The sequence below is a fragment of the Sinohyriopsis cumingii genome, chromosome 10 (genome assembly GCF_028554795.1).
Source record: "Sinohyriopsis cumingii isolate HCF-2022 chromosome 10, ASM2855479v2, whole genome shotgun sequence".
NCBI lineage: Eukaryota > Metazoa > Mollusca > Bivalvia > Unionida > Unionidae > Sinohyriopsis > Sinohyriopsis cumingii.
The window spans coordinates 86,962,885-86,980,945 of NC_142970.1; the positions used below are offsets into that span (position 1 = coordinate 86,962,885).

The 18,061-nt window shown below is 34.1% G+C and overlaps 1 protein-coding gene across 1 annotated transcript in view; it reads left to right on the forward strand.

Annotated features, from left to right (window-relative positions):
* The window catches only part of LOC149790532 (alpha-1,6-mannosylglycoprotein 6-beta-N-acetylglucosaminyltransferase A-like), a 134,952-nt gene that overhangs the window by 55,006 nt on the left and 61,885 nt on the right, over positions 1-18,061 (forward strand). Inside the window, exons 3-8 of the mRNA XM_089972577.1 lie at positions 873-972; positions 2,633-2,770; positions 6,357-6,439; positions 11,351-11,440; positions 13,934-14,011; positions 17,495-17,665. Coding sequence (XP_089828703.1) covers positions 873-972; positions 2,633-2,770; positions 6,357-6,439; positions 11,351-11,440; positions 13,934-14,011; positions 17,495-17,665 — 660 coding nt within the window. The remainder of the gene's footprint in view (positions 1-872; positions 973-2,632; positions 2,771-6,356; positions 6,440-11,350; positions 11,441-13,933; positions 14,012-17,494; positions 17,666-18,061) is intronic.

Sequence of the window (18,061 nt, forward strand, 5' to 3'; positions counted from 1 at the left end):
ATATGTTTACTTTTTATGTTTGTACCATTATGTTGTTGATTAGCATGTGTTCCACAGAATTAGTTCAGGTATGATCCCTTTATTTTTCGTACACGGTCAGTATCAACAAATGATAATTACTTATTTTAGATATAATTTGTCATACAGTGAAATTAATAATTATTTTGTGTACAAAAAATTACATGAAATATGGTAGAACTCTTAGATCAACTCAAGATATCTGGTTTTGTGATTCAGTGCTTTCAGTATGGAAATACAATATATGGCAAATTGTAGCATTCAGTAGGTGGTCACTCAAGACAGTTCAGTAACATAATAAAATCATGCAGGCATGACAGGTTGTCGCTTATAGCAGAGGTTTTACTGTACATGTCCTTGGTAGCTCCAAAAACCTGAGGATCTGCATGCAGCATTTTTTTTGTCTTACTTGCATTTAAAAGAGAAATCATTTGTAAACAAGGATCACAATTAAACCTACTTTAGAGGACATCTCCATAAAAAGTAACTTTTTTATACCAGACAAAACTTTAAAAAATTTACTGTGTTAATGTAGGGTGCAATAGTAGAACATTTGATGGAGAACTGTACTTGTAATCCAGTCATCATGGGTTCAATACCCACTGAAGCCATTATGGGTCAGATGTCTTGGTGTGTCCTTGGGAAAGCACTTTTTTCGCATTTCTTCAGCATAATATTGCCAGTAGTGTATTAAAACTGGCATTAAAACCATCAAAATCTTATATTTATTTAGATATATGTATCATCTCTTCTCATCATAATAGCTACCTAACCTTCAAGGAGACAGTGCTTTGATAGCATAGACAGATGTCACTGTATTTAATGACTTGTTCCTTTTTATCTGTTTTAAACAGAAAGATGTTATCAATCTCAGTGAGAAGTATGTAAAAGCTTTGGCCAGGGAGAATGAGGGGATCGTAGATGGACCCTATGCTGGTCGATTCACTGCCTATGGTAAGAAGTTTGTTCTTTACAACCAGCAATGAGACTCAGATTTGTATAAAAAATATGTTCAGGTAAACGGCTTAAAAACATTCATCCATTCCTTTCAAATTTTATTCCATTTCTTCTTTGTGCAGTCCTGAGTCTCTTCGTATGAATCATGTTCATTGATTCACCATGGATGGCTCACGGTGCTTAATAGAATGTTAAAACTGCTGTGTAAGCATAGTTTCACAAAGAATCAGTGTGCAGTTTCAGATCTGCTATTTTTGTAATATTCAAATGTCATCTTGTTTCATTTTTATGAAATGTTTTTTATGCTTTCAAGCAGTTCGTTTTCTGTTTTGGAAAATGGCAGCTTTAATTATAAACCATACTACTGACTGTAGTACGTGTTTATTCAAATGTACTATTCCAACTTGTGCTCAGTGTTATTGGGAAATGCCAATTTTCATTACTCATACCTTGAACATTCATGATTGAAATGTCTGCCTAATGTTTGTGTAAATGGAGGAAAGGGCTGCAAACAGTTATTGAAGTTTAAATGGAAGGAGCTCTTTCGGCATCATTATTAAGCCTTTTGGAGTAAGATTTCTGATGCAACAACAGGTATTTATCTAAATGCAACTTTTAAAGAAAAGAAAATGATTGTCTCTAACATTGTTTTATATTAAGAAATATGATTTCTGATATGGAATATAGATCTCGACTTCTGCCATTTTAATTGGATATTAAAAATTAATTTAAATACAGAAACTGAAAACATTTCAAAAGCCTGAATATCCAAAACTTATGTCTTGCCCCAGAGGAGGGCAATATTGATTTTATGATGTCCATCTGTATTTGTCAGTCCATCACACTGGGCTTATATCCCAAATACTATTGAACCAGACCAGACCTAATTGACTTTTAGCATGGCTTAAATCAGTCCAAAGGCCTGATCAAGTACTGTGACCTTGACTTACTTTTCAAGATGACTGTGCAACACTTTTTGCATTGGGAAAGATTTTGGCTTGTAAGAAAGTAGTGTCCAGTCTAATATGACCAAACTGGTCAGGGTTGAGGCTAGGAGCAAGCCATAGTAGTTAAGGTGGTAGAGCATCTAACTGGTAATCCAAGAGTCTCAGGTTCAATTCTCACTGAAACCAACCCAGGATGACTGTTTCACTGCATCTTTGTGACAGATTTTTTTATTTTGTATGTCTAGACAGTCATGCCAATAAATCAACAGTTTCTGTTCTAGGACATGCTAAGTTTCAGCAGTCATGCCAAAATATTGACAGAATGTAAATGTTGTTAGATCCTGCCTTTGTTTACTAAAACAATCATGCCCATGTTTTTTTGTCTTCACATGGAGGGGCATTTCCACACTAAAGTTTAAGTCCTAAAATAGACCCTGACTGGCACACAGATGTTGCAGAATGTAATAGAATATACCCTGACTGGTACCCAGCTATTTCAGTATGTCAGTTTCCTTGTATTTCAGCAACAAAATGTACATCAACCTTTATTAACTGTAGGGGTGAGCAATAGGGACATTTGGGTGAAGAGTCCACTTTTGGAGCTGCGAACTTTGGTGTTACCTTAGGTGTTTCTAAATTTTGCTCCTGTATGGTTATTTATTTCACATGTTCCTGTTTCCAAGTCAGCTTAAGTATATACTCCATTTCAGACCTGAAAAAGACCATTGCCGTTCTGTTAGAGAGCATTCTGGAGCGGTTGAATCGAGTCGAAGACCAGCTTTTTAACCAGACCATGAGTAACAGGAACTTTACACGCAATACAGAAGCCAGTGGAATACAGGCACAAGGTCAGACTTACAAGACATGCAGATATTAAAAAAATTTGTTTGTAGATGGAATTTGTACAGAATTTAAAATCAAATGTTTTTTTTCTTTCACACTTTTAGACAATATACTTTTTTAAAAAGCATCTCTATGAAGTATATGGGGACTATTGTACTACTCTTGTATTGCCATTGGCATCCAGAGGTAAAAGAATTTACCTATGCACAGCCTCACTGAATCTAAGCTCTTTCTTCATAGGACCTAGGGGGTGGCCGAGTGGTCTAAAGCACTCTCCGTTACGGATCACTGCCATGTCACCTCTGTCTGCGTGGGTTCGAGTCTCGGATTCAGCCAATGTGGGTATGTGAGAAAGCTTGCCAGTAGCTTCTCGTGGGTCGGTGGTTCTTTCTGGTGGTTTTCCCAGGTTCTTCCTCCACCATTAATACTGGCTGCCGTGTATAGCCTATCATGTGTTGAAAAATGGCCTTAAACCTTACAACAACAACAACAAATCATAGGACCTAGTCAACATTTTGAAGTGGATTTGGTAGCACTTACCATCTGGGGTAGGGGCTGATGGGGCTAACTTTGTACATGTACAAGAAGTTACATATTCTTTGTTAAGTTCATGCATTTAACGTAGGCTTTTGCACACTGTCTAAAATCTGCATATCAGGAATCATGTGACTTGGAGAGTAGATGCATCTTGATGGGTACTGCACCCTTATTACAAAAATAATTCACTTGCCCATACTTCATGCTTCACTGACTTTTTCTAAATTTTGTTTTTGGCATGCTTCTTGATCTTTCTTCATGCTAAAGTCATAAAACTAGATGATTGCATTCATCTGTGTTACTAACATACCCTTGGAACAAAAAGGTCGCAGTGATGTATATTTCATATTTTACTGGCTTATGTTAAGATTTTATTTTTTTAGCTTATGACCAAACAGTCTTTTGGTAACTGTATATTTGCTGTTATTGTGAGAGTCTTTGAAACTTGGTAAGGCAATTCCTTTCATTGAGTGCCATAGCCAGATCATAAATGAAGGTTCCTATGGCCCATATTCCACACTTTGCTGCATTTGGTTAAATTTTGTTTTAAGTTTATTTCTCAAGCTCAGCATGTTAGTCATCAATCTTGATGATTGTGTGCATTTCTGTTTACATCACATCCTTACAACATAAGGACACTGTGATAATACATTTCACATTTTTCTGACTTTTATTATGTTTTTGTATTAGGTAAAGACCAAAAAAGTGTTTGCACAGTGTGTATATACTGTTGTACCTAAAATTATGAAATTTTATGAGATCAGGGTTGGCGCTGGCTTTAAAAAAAGTTGTCGTCCAAAAAATATAACCAACGTCATTTTTTATCTCGCAATTTTCAAAATTGAGTACTATCTGCTTATCTCAACATCATTTGAACCAAGGTTATATTGTCTACATAAGCAAATGTTTAGATAAGTGGACCGGGGGGTGGGGAGCAGAAAATAAATTGATATTTAGCATACAAGTTACATTTTTAAGAGATGACTTGTCAGTGACTAGAATTTATGCAGGAAAAAAATGGAAATGTTTGATTTTGATTAAATGAAGATAACTAACCTGAAATACACTTGGATATTGACAACTTAAATTTGCGTAGTACACTCCACAATAAATATTTTGCAATAACTGCAGTCCCTGGGGATGCCCCTAGGTGACCAAGGTACTGTCATCATAAAAAAAGTAGATTTATGACCCATATTTCATTCTTCACTTACTTTGGTTATGTTTTGTAATTTCGAGGTTAATGCTTGAGAGATTAATCTTGATGTTTATAGACAGCTCTTTTAGTACTACAGCAATAGAGAAATGGGTCACTTTGACCTACATTTCACATTTTATTGGCTTGCACTTTTTAGCTGATGACTGCATAGGTTTTGTGCATGCTATATACGTGCTATCCTGTCTAGAATCATCAAGACTTTGTTAAGGTATACATCTTGATGAGCACTGTGTCTTATTTCAGTAGTTCATCATTATGATCCATATAGTGTATTTCACTTTGTGATATAATGTATTATTTCATGGATTTAATAAATTTCACAGTGACATTGTGTATTTTCTGTCAATTTAATAACTTGCACAGAGTGACATAGTGTATTACTCCATGGATTTTATAACTTTCATTGAGTGGCATAATGTGTTATTTCATGAATTTTATAACTTTAAATGGTGACATTATGAGGGTTTATTTCATGACATCAGTCTTTGCATGACTGATTTTGCCATGTGTCATTGTTTATAATGTTTTCACTGATGTGATCTTAAGAACCTAAAAAATGAATGTTATTGTAATACATTTTCATACATTCTATTTATTGTCATATATATGCCTAACATGAAGCATCAACTAAAGTATTTTCATCCAGAATGCATCCTTGCAGGGTCTTGGAAAATATAAACACCATGTCCTGCAGATAAAGATTTAACCATATGACACAAGTCATACAAACAAAAAGAACAAAGCATGCTGTATTTACCTTTAATCTGATATGTTAGCACTATCCAGTTATTAAATGTTCATATTGCTCAGTGATTGCTTATTAAAAAAAAGAAATTCATCAGATGATTTTTTTTCAGTTGCAATATTTGGTAAGCTGGTACTATTTACTTTACCCCATTTTCTGAATCTCATATATGGCAGACCTAGGCATTGTGCAGAGATAATCGTGTACTCAATATATCATATAATACTTCTTTGTTGTGATGTTAAAAATTAGTACAGCATGCAAAGAAATTCTTGAAAGAAAAAGATATGAAAAAATTAAGGTAGTATATAGAGGTAATGTCCGCTTCTATTTTATTAACATTTGAAACAGAAGGAATAATTATAGTCCAGCAATTTTCACAAGGATATGCTTCCAGTGTGAAATGGCGTAGACATATGGCCATGTAACATTAATAAAGTTACAGAGGTTACACAGAGAGGTAGATATGGAATGACAGCTGATTTCTTTATCACAGTATCATGCTCAGAATTATGAAAGGGATAAAAGTATCTGCAGATATGATGACTTTAGTGAACAAGTTTGTAAAATCAAAAGAAAAACTGGTATGAGAGTCAAACAGAAAATGAATCTTTTGACTAGGTATTGGATTCCTAAGGGTAGAAGTCATCACATTCATTAGAACTCGCTTGAGAGCTGAAACTTCAGAAAAAGTGATGCTTGTAATGTTGGAGGGGTGTATAATTGTGGATGTTGAGGTTTTTTGTGCTGTTAGAGTGTAGTTGGAGGCATCAAAGAAGAAAATTATAAAGTGTATGAGGTATTTACTAGGTTCTTCATGCAGATAACATGCCATGAAAAAGATATCTCATTTTATTATGAGGCTGGCATGTTGGGAATTTTGTACCCATATACTACCAATGTGATATGACAGAGATATGTGGCCATGTAACATTTATAAAGGTGGTGAGGTTGACCCCCATTTAAGTTAAATGGCTCTAATGGGTCCCTTTTTTTCAAATCTGACTAAACACTGGATTTTTAGGTGGTTTATATTTTTTAAAAATTGGATTAGTCTGAAATAGCATAAACATTCTTTTATTTGTTTCAGATTTATTAGAAGGAAAGAATGAGCAGTGTGAGCTTACAAAGAAGGACAAGCAGCTTTATCCACAGTGTATGGGCAAAATAGAGGTATATATTGGATACCTGGCTGACATTTTAAAAAATAAGTCTTATTGTTTGATTCTAGATTTGAGACAGTTGGTTTTGTCAAGTTTTATGTTTTTTGTATGTCAGTGTCAGTCAGAATGATCACTGGATTCTGGACATGAGTTTGTGTTCACACCTGGCCTTTCCATTGTGTATGATGTGTGAGTTAGATCTATAATACGGCTTTAACAATTTTAGTCATATCACCTAAATGCCTACAGTGATGTCTAACCCTGGGTCATTATGCCTCAGACATGCAGCAATAGGTCCCACCCAGCCACTTTATCCTAACACCAGGCCAACCAGTCCTAACACTAAATGAGGCAGCTGCTAGTACCAATTTTATAAGCCTTTGTTATGACTTGGCCGAGGTTCAAATCTGCAACCTTTCGTATCCATGGTGGACACTCTAACCACTTAGGCCACCTGAGTGCTTCATTTCCATTGTAAAACTTTACTTGGCATTTAGAGCAAATATGTAACTCCAGATTTTGAAACCTTACTGAAATCGATGTGTCCAACTCCTCCTTTGGTAAGAATGTTTAGTAAGATTTGGAACTGAGGAAATTTGTATGATGGAAAAATCACGATTTTACCAATGTAACTTAAATCTGGGCTTAAAGTTAAATTTGGATTCCAGGGAACTGATTGACTGAAACTTGACCTAATGACTGATGGCTCAACTAAAATTTTAAATTTATGTTGACAAAAGTTTTGCTAGTGAAATCCAAACTTGAAATGAAAACTAAAAGGTCTGGTAAATGAGATAGTGTATCAGTTGTAAAACTTGTTATGCTTGGAATCTGTTGTTCCATAGCCAAACACCCATAGCTGCTGACTAAAATAGTGACAGATCCAGATTAGCTCTGGCTGGTTGGACTCTAGGTTTGTATATACCACAAAATAAAAAGGGCTGTGAGTTAAACAAGGCTAAATTGGTGTGGCCTAATTCACAAATCTCCCACCCCCTCCACCACTTGCTGCATAAAAAGGTTCAGGTTGGTCTGTCATAAAACTTCACGTAACATTTCAGGTAACGAATGTTACTCTCAGCTGGAAAATTATTTGTTGAAATTCACTAATACATTGTTTTGATTAATCAGCATATTTTTAAGCAAGATTTGGAATGGAATTAAAGATTTACAATGGTTCGGTCTGATAAGCTTTTAAATCAGTTTCATATGATTTTTCCAATAACCAAGGATATGACACTTGATTTAAGCACATTCTTAACTGCACCAGGAAGTTGCACAAGTGTTGTGTGCTCCGTGCTTAAAATGTTTTTTGGGCAACATACATTATGCTGCTGTTCTCCATATTGACCAATCTGATATTCATCAGCAGATTCCACAAGACTGAACTCAAAACAGGAATGAAGATTTGGTTTACAAAACCCTCTTTGTACACATACCCATTTGACCTATGTCACAATAGCATTTTCTGAAAAGCTGATTTGAAAATTCCAAAACATTGTTAACAGGTTCACTTCCAAAAAACATACCAAACTCATAAAGAAGGTTAGGCCTTGAACTCAAGTTTTAGTAAATAGCTTTAAAAAAACTTGACAAAAGTCAGGTAGGCCAGACCTCTACCCTCGGTCACAAACAAAGGTCAAGCACACAATATACATTAAATATATGTAACATAGTATATTGGTCACTAACTATAAAGCACCTTAGACTTACTCAGACGTACATTATAGTGGTCACTAACTATAAAGCATCTTAGACTTACTCAGACTTAGCGTCTAGTGGTCACTAACTATAAAACACTTAAGACTTTTAGTACAGTGGTCACTAACTGTAAAGCACCTCAGGCTTGTAGTATAGTGGTCACTAACTATTAAGCACCTTAGACTTAGACTTGTAGTATAGTGGTCACTAACTGTAAAGCACCTCAGACTTGTAGTATATTGGTTACTAACTATAAAGCACCTCAAACTTACAGTATATTGGTCACTAACTATAAAGCATTGCTGTATATCTGGGCCTTTTTGATCATACAGAGATGTGATAGTTTTCATTACGTTAAATATTTTTTCCTGTAGCCACTGAAATTATTTCACAGGAGTTTCAGTCATCAAGAGCAAAACTATATTTTGGTTTCACAATATGAAATATCCTTTTTTGTGTTGTTTAATATGCACAGGATTGACACAGCCATGTTAGAACACACCTGAAGGTATCCACACTTCATTTATAATATGTTTCCCATTAACAGATTTACATTGGAGTATTGTATAATGATAATATGACTGCAGGGTTAGACTTTCATTAAAGTTGATGATAATATGACTGCAGAGTTAGACTTTCATTAAAGTTGATGATAATATGATGCAGGGTTAGACTTTCATTAAAGTTGATGATAATGTGACTGCAGGGTTAGACTTTCATTAATTAAAAGTGGGCATTCATTATAAAAACTTTCAGTATGTCATATCTGCCACTATTTTATATAGCAAGTCAGCTACTTGTAGTTCAAATTTTAAATTTGTTTGTTTATATTTATTTTAGTTTTGCTTCACAAATTCTAAAACATTAAAGGAGACCAGAAACCAATGGAAATATAGAATAATAATAAAAGTACTAAAGCAGAAAACCTTATTCTGAAGTATCATCTGCGACCGTAATGCCAATATTAAAATATTGGCCTATCTTCTAGGAGCTGAATTTCCGTGACCTTGTATGCAAAATTTCCGCGCCTATTCGGTTACTTTCAGGATGTGACGTCATAGTAGCGACTCCAGCAGCCCAGGTGGGAGTTGCCAGAGTAAAAGACAATACGGTTTTGCGTTGCTTACAGGTGTAATAGAACATTAAGAAAAGCCTGTGGACAACATTTTTTTCTTTTCTGAAAGATAAAGGCATAATGAAAGAAAGGATAAATTATTACAAACGAGTCGATTTCAAAGCAACACCATACAGCACTCTGTGATCATTACATTTCTCAAAGGACTGTTACGAGAGGGATTCTGAAAAAATGGCAGCTCAAGAATACGCAAATGCTATGCCTAGACTAAAAGTTGGCACTGTTCCAGACATAACGTTGAATATTTTAAATCCTGGGAAAAGTGTTAAACGTGCGAGTTACGAAAATAGGCAGAAGGCTGAGTAAGTGACCACAAAATGCAACAATCAATTCACAGATCTTTTATCTACACCAGCAGTGCTAAAAATAAATCTGATAGCCCGACACCCTGGGCCCCTCTGGTTTTAGTTCCGGTCCATCCTGTATTCAAAGTTAGGTGCCCATCAGGCTTGTCGAAACAAAAATTGTTTGCCTGAGGAAATTTTGATCGCGCTGGTGAAATGAGTAAATGTATTTTCAAGATGTTGACATACATGCCTTAACATGGCACAATCTAAATCAAATCACTACTGTCCAAGGTGAAATTTAGATTTGAGTTTAATCAAATGGAGGTTTTGCCAAAAATAAGATTCTAAACCTGTCGTGTTTCGAGAAAAGACAATTTTCAGTGATCTTATAAAATTTACAAATTTATTTTAAAAAAATCATTGTATACATGTAGTATGTATAAACAGTAATCTGTAATGATTGGAACTGATATAAAACTATTCCTTGGGCAGTTTAAATAGCAGTGATTAAAAGAAAAGAGGCCAAAGTTTCACATTAAATGGCTGATAATAGAAACTGGGGGGAGGGGAGACTATTGACCCAACCCCTTGCCCCAATGTGTAAGCGCCCATGGGACGTACCTTTTCTCCATGTGATACGCCTTATTATTTCCCCAGGACAAGCCCATTATGCATATTCTGGTCAGCTCTGGATAAATTGCAAAATAGTTAAAGTTTTGATTTAAGTATGCAAACAATAAAGCCGGTGTGACTAATGAACATACTCCTTATCCTTGCATTGATCTTGTGAAAAGGACTGCCCTTCGGACATACTTCAAAGAAACCATGTTCGACAGTGTGTGTATGTGTAAGCACCAGCAATTGATTGCCAAATAAACGATGCATATTTTGTTGTTACTTACGATGTCATGGACTTCAGGTTTAAGTCTTAATGCATGTAACACTGTTTGCTGAACAAAATATTTATTCAGAATTAGTTCTTTAGTGCCACATATACTGCATGGTATATTTTGTTTTATTCCTTGTAATTTAATCATGGTAATTAAACTTTACATATACGGTAGAGAAATGTCAGGTGTTAACTGGCCGAGTTTCTTTGCCGGAAATGGAGATGCGATTTTGTTTGCAAAGAAAATTTCACAGTGATCATTCATTTAAGTTAATTGGTGACAATTTTATTTCTTTTAGCACTGACCAGTACAGTACATAAACTATTATATCAGACTGCAGATTCAAGTTTTGAATGTGCAACCCAAATGTGGTCTCTTTCCGTCTCGCCAATGTTTATGTTTGTATTCGAGGAGTGGCTAGTATTGCATCACGGTACCATGTGATCTGTCGTCTCATCAAAACTCGGAAAAACTCGGCAATTTACGGAATCGTAGTATCGTCCATGCAATAAAATCACTACCCCCTTACGATATTTAATTTATAAACATGACAGTCAAATTAAAATATGTAGATAATTACATACGTAAAAGGAAAATTTTGATTTCTAGTCTCCTTTAAGAACACACAGATAAAAGTAATTTCACAAGAACCTTCAGATTTATCAGCAAGATACTTGCATTTGAAAATATCAGACTTTGATGTTACACATCAAGTAATAACCATATCAAAAAGTAACAGAACAATTTCATCAGGTCATAGTAAGTGTAATAAATAGAATTGCCAATTCATGTTACTTAGATTTTAACAAACATAAAACTTATTGAATGATAAAATATGTTATATGTTGCAGCAAATTCATTTAATAATTTGATATGTAATGAAAATCGATGTGTGATTTATTTTTCAGTGGATGAAACAGATGTGGAAGTCAGATCCATGCTACACTAACTATGGAGTGGATGGTTCTCTTTGTTCCTTCATCATGTACCTCAGTGAGGTATGTTACTTCATTTATACCTCAGTGAGGTATGATACAAACTTGATTTATACCTCAGTGAGGTATGTTACAAACTTGATTTACTATTAATTAGAAACAATTAACTTGCATTGAACTTTTTTCAATTTAACAAATGAACTTATTTTTTTAAGGATTTAAATCATTAAAAATATGCAATGAAAAAGTCATAACGTATATGAAATAAAAACTATTTTGATTAGTGTCATGTTTTAGTATGATAATGTATAAGCTCAGCTGATAGTCTTGGGTTCTATGCCTGCCTATGCTAGCCCACATTTACTGCCGTGGTGTATCCATTACCATTAGAGAGGTACTTTGCTTCCATTTCTCAGCGTGATATAACCAAATGTGTTAAAAGTGGCATTATAAAGCCAGCATGAATGAAAATGAATTTAATGACATCAAAATATTGCTGTTATCAGTATTTAAATTTTGCAAGTTTTATAACTGAACACAAGAGAACCTAATATAAGCTCAAGTTTTCCCCTTGGTCAGCTGTGACTTGCAGGGAACTACAAACCATTGAGGAAACCATTGATTTCAGATTGGCAACCAAAATGTTTGCAACTGCAGTAACCTGGTATTGAGCCATTGATGGTAAAGGTGCAAAGCATGCCGAATAACCACCATACTGGAAAGACCTCTGACTGAAATAATGGAAACCTTATCTCTTGCCTCTTTTCACCATCATTTCACACTGTGAGGCTGAGTGTATTTTGTTATGACATCAACTGTCAATCATTTTTTTGGTGTCCATACAGTATCTTTAGTTTTAGTACCATCACCAAATTGTATCAATGGCAGAAACAAGATGTGAGGAAGAAACTTTTGATTTAGTTGTCCAAAAGTCAAAGATTGGATTGTCGTGCCTCATAAAATGGCTTCTTCACAGGAACATTGCTTGTAGACCAGATACATTCACAGATGGCTTGCACTTGGGGTGAGAAAGAAACTTGTTGGTTTGGGTGTCAAAATGTACAGGACATGTTTTTTATGTAACTTGAACAAAATTGGCTTGCACACAGTAACATTAGTTCTTGGACTGCTCCAGTGGCCTTATTGGTTAGAGCATTCACCTCAGATGCAGGAGGTCGCAAGCTTTGAATCATACCAAAGTTATTAAAATGGTACTAGCAGGTGCCTCGCTATGCGCTCAGCAATAAGAGACTATTATTACAACTGGGCGGCCTGGTGTCGTGATAATATGGCTGGGTCGGACATTATGCTACATATCTGCGGCATTGTTTAAGCTACATAAAAATTACAAATCACATGCACACACACCCACGCTTAAATATTAGATCTGGACCAAAGTCAGCTAAACTTTGTAGGTGATAAGTATTGAATATGTCATAGAAACATATTGATTTTTTAAAGGTCAAATGTCATTGTAAGTCTCATTAGAAAATGTGTTTTTCACTATTATAACATTAGTTAATGAACAGACTTGTGGATGGCTCGTACCTGGGGTGGGAAAAAAAGCTTTTGATTTTTTAATCAAAAAGTTAAAGGTCCAGGTCATTGTTATTTAAAGAAGAATGGTTTCATTGCAAAAACTTTACTTGTGTACTGATTTCCTTTTTCAAATTTTGTGGTTGTTTATTTGGAATGAAAGAAACCTAGTAAGGGGTCAGAGGGTCAATGTCATGGTTGCTGTGACATCAAGATGACTTTCCATAAATAACCTTGTTATTAGACATCATACCTTTACCAAACTCTTGGGGTCAAATGGGTAATAGTCAAAGAGTGACTCAAAAAGAAAAGTGGTTTCAGCCAGGTGTGGCTTAAAGTTTATCATTGGATGTCTATCTCATTACTTATAATTTGGTCGAATTAAAACTTTATCTGATTCCTCTCATGACAAAATTCGCTCATTAATGATTCAAATTGTAGTGGTCATTGCAAGTTAAATACCATAAAATTAAAGAATTAAGCCAGCCTTAAAAATGAGCTTTGCTTGGAAGCCATCTAGTCCTTACGGTTTTGATCTTAAAAGTAAACTATCTTGAAATAAGCCACCTGCAGTATTTTCGTCATTACATTAAATAACATGGATCCTGATATGCTTTAGCATAATGCACCAGAAAATCAGGGTCTTTGTTCAATTTTGCTGAATAGACTAGATCTACCACTGATAGCACATGATCTATGCAGTTTGATCTAACTGATATGCAAGTATATAGATAGTACAGTGTTTAATGTGCAGTACTGCATTTGTATTCATCATTTTTTGTTTTACTTTCTTATAATAAAAACAATTTTGGATATTCAGAAAACACTTTTCTTGAAAATATGCCTACCTCCAGATTAATATACCCTCAAAAATTAGCCAAACAAACAGTAATGATCAATCCAAGTTATTGCTTATATTTTTGAGTTTTTAGGGTAGAAACAGTTTCCGCTGTACATGTATATTCAAATAAAGATCTTTCCACCCATGTATTGATTCACTCTATCATTAATTCCATTCAGGTTGAGGGTTGGTGTCCCCGGTCAGCCTGGCATGGGTCATCAACAGTACCTAAAGATGATCCCACAACATTGCTAATGGTAAGTCTTATTACTGTTAAGATTTAAGTTGGATAAAACTATTAAAAATAGCCCAATACCAGTAGAGTTAAAATACTATTAAAAATAGCTCAATACCAATAAAGTTAAAAACTAATAAAAATTGCCTAATATTAGTGAAGTTTTAAAAAATCTAATAAAAACTGCTCATCACCAATAGAGTAAAAAACACCAATCCTTGCCCATTGATAGATACATATCCTGTTCATTGATGGATACATATCCTGTCCATTGATATATACATACCCTGTCTGATGACAGATACATATCCTGTCCATTTATAGATACATATCCTTGTTCATTGATGGATACATATCCTTGTCCACTGATAAACACCAATCCTTGCCCATTGATAGATACATATCCTGTTCATTGATGGATACATATCCTGTTCATTGATGGATACATATCTTGTCCATTGATAAACACCAGTCCTTGTTCATTGATGGATACATATCCTGTTCATTGATATATACATATCCCGTCCATTGATAGATACATACCCTGTCTGTTGATAGATACATACCTGTCCATTGATAGATACATATCCTTGTCCATTGATAGATACAGTTCCTCATTCATTCATAAATACATATCCACTTTCATTGATAGATACATGTCATCATTCATTGATAGATGCATTATCCTCATCAGGGCTTCCATTAAATTGATATTTTATGGAGTCACAAGGACCCCCACATTCAAATTTTATAGGATCCTTACAAGATGTTAAAGTGTCACACTTTATAGTTTTTACAGTAAGTTGTGTATCTATCTTGTGTGTGTGTGAGAGAGAAAGAGGTCTTACTGGAATTTTGATGAAAATAGGAGTTCCACTACCAAAAGTTGCAATCCCTCTCACAAGTATGTTGGGTATACATGAAGTGAATACATATCCATTATAATGCCAGGAATAAAGAGACGCAAAACCTTTTCAGTTTTACTTATTTGTAATTCTTTCAATATTCATGTATTAAAATTGATATCCAGTCAGTCAACTTAAGAACACGCTACACAAAGCCTTTATTTAGACATTAATACATCACACCCTCCAAGACAAAGATATTGTGCGAGGCATCTTAATTATAGAACTTGATAGTTGTGAATTTAATTTTGCATTTTTAGCAATGAGTATTCATTATGCTAAATCCCTGAGTGCTGAATTACATTACTCTTATAGTCATCTTTTAAAGTTTTTAAGATCTGTTCTGAAAAAAATTCGTATAATATCCACTTGTCACTCTGGAAAGCATCTTGCTTATAATCTGGCACCAATGTCTATAAAACCATAGACTGGTCCGCTACCTTTTGTTATGAATATAATGAATCTGTGCGGCTAAGTTCAACTTGATGAAACCCCTGTCTTTTCTTGGAAATTAAATGGGTCATGTACAGTTGCTATAAATAGAAAACAACAAAAATTCTTGCGTAGCGGTGATGTTTTTAAAGCAGATTCTCAAATTTATACAAGTGGAACTTATAGAGATGAAACTAAAAATGATAAAGACAACTTTTGACAGATTTTAATTTATTTTACCTTTTAGTTTACTAAAACAGTGAATCCATATACTGGGGAACATAAAACATGATTTGTTGGAAAAGGCATAACGATTACAACAAAAGGCATAATGGCTGGCATGAATGCGTTTAACCCCCAAAATACTTATCCAAATTTGCAAACAGCATTTTGTCCATGTCTCGACGTGAAAGCAACAAATGGTAGTAATATTTATTATCGTAGTGTTTATCTTCCAATTTAATTTGACTCCTTAGTGCGTCATCCTTCCAGATCACATGCACTATACTTATTCGGCTAGACTCGTAAAGGAACACATTGTATAATTAATGAGCATAACCTCAACAGACAGCATATAAAATCCTTGAGACCTCTGTTTTGTGAAACCTTGACCTTTTCTGCAAGCTGGAAATCGACTTGGTCAGCAATTAAGTGGGGGTTTTAATGTTTCATTTTTAATTTTATTGCATCAGGGAAACATATTTGTGTGTTATCGGAAGCCCTGCTCATCCATTGATGGATATATATCATGTACTTGTCCATTTTTATATATATATCATGCACTTGTCCATCGATAGATATATATCATGTACTTGTCCATTGATAGATATATATCATGTACTTGTCCATTGATAGATATATATCATGTACTTGTCCATTGATAGATATATATCATGTACTTGTACATTGATAGATATATATTATGTACTTGTCCATTGATATATATATGATGTACTTGTCCATTGTTAGATATATATCATGTACTTGTCCATTGATAGATATATATCATGTACTTGTACATTGATAGATATATGTCATGTACTTGTACATTGATAGATATATATCATGTACTTGTACATTGATAGATATATGTCATGTACTTTTACATTGATAGATATATATCATGTACTTGTCCATTGATATATATATATATTATCATGTACTTGTACATTGATAGATATATATCATGTACTTATTAATTGATAGATATATATCATGTACTTGTCCATTGATATATATATATATCATGTACTTGTCCATTAATAGATATATATCATGTACTTGTACATTGATAGATATATGTCATGTACTTGTACATTGATAGATATATATCATGTACTTGTACATTGATAGATATATGTCATGTACTTTTACATTGATAGATATATATCATGTACTTGTCCATTGATATATATATATATTATCATGTACTTGTACATTGATAGATATATATCATGTACTTGTTAATTGATAGATATATATCATGTACTTGTCCATTGATATATATATATCATGTACTTGTTAATTGATAGATATATATCATGTACTTGTTAATTGATATATATATATATATATATATATATATATATATATATATATATATATATATATATATATATCATGTACTCATCCAATGATAGATACATATCCTAATCCATTGATAAATATGTATCCTCATTAATTGTTAGATAAGTATCATATCCTTATCCATTGATAGATACATATCGCCATCCATTGATATAAATATATATTCTCCTTCTGTATAGTCCTTGTGATTAAGTTTTGTATTTAGGTCAGTTTTCAAGCACTGTATGAGTATTATGGGGCAATGATATTATAGAACACACATCTGGCTTGATTCTATGTCAGGGCATTGGGCAAGTTAAATCATTCAGTAGAATTGTTTTTGTGTTATGCTTCAGTGGAGATTATCTAAAGGTTAGTTATCTGGATTGTTTGATTGTACAGACCTTCACCTTTCCCAGAACATTTTAAATCTTCATTAAAATAAATTATCAGCAAAGCTGACATTCAGAGAGTAAATGGTGTCTCAAAGTGGATGTGTATAACGATGTTTGACTTGAGTTTTGAAATGCGTCTAAGGTACATGTAGGAATCTTAAAAGTTCCAAGGGCACATTAATTATGGCATGTAATTACAACTTACAGGCAAATATTACAACAAATATAGAACCACTGATGAAAATGTTAGTCGATCCAAATGAACGGGAGAGTTACGCCTGGATCAGAATGCGTATTCGGCGTATCTGGGATCGATGGACTAAAGCGCTGAACAGCTTATCTGCAAAACAGGACCTTAGTGGAAGGAGACAGAAGAAGGTGTGCAGGTTTTATTCTGTAATTTAGCCTGTTTTTCAGGAGCTGAAGGAGCTACATTTTCGATATTTTGCTTAGTTGTATAACGTTGGTCATGGATAATTAGTTAACATTTAAATAACTCCTTGTTGGCAACTTTGCCTACAATAAAAATTAGACTATAAACAGTTTTAAATGTTGAAGATTTCTGGCTAAGGTATTTGGTGAGTAGTAAATTTCAGATCACTGTAGCCAAGACATTATCTACACTGATATTTTGATGTTCTGTAATCTTTGTAAAGATCTATAAAATAATCAGGATTACCATTCCCTCCTGATTTTAAGTAGGTCCTGAAATCCAGCTGGAATTTTTTTGAATTACATAAAACTGTCCTGGAAACCTCCTTGAAAATGTCCCAG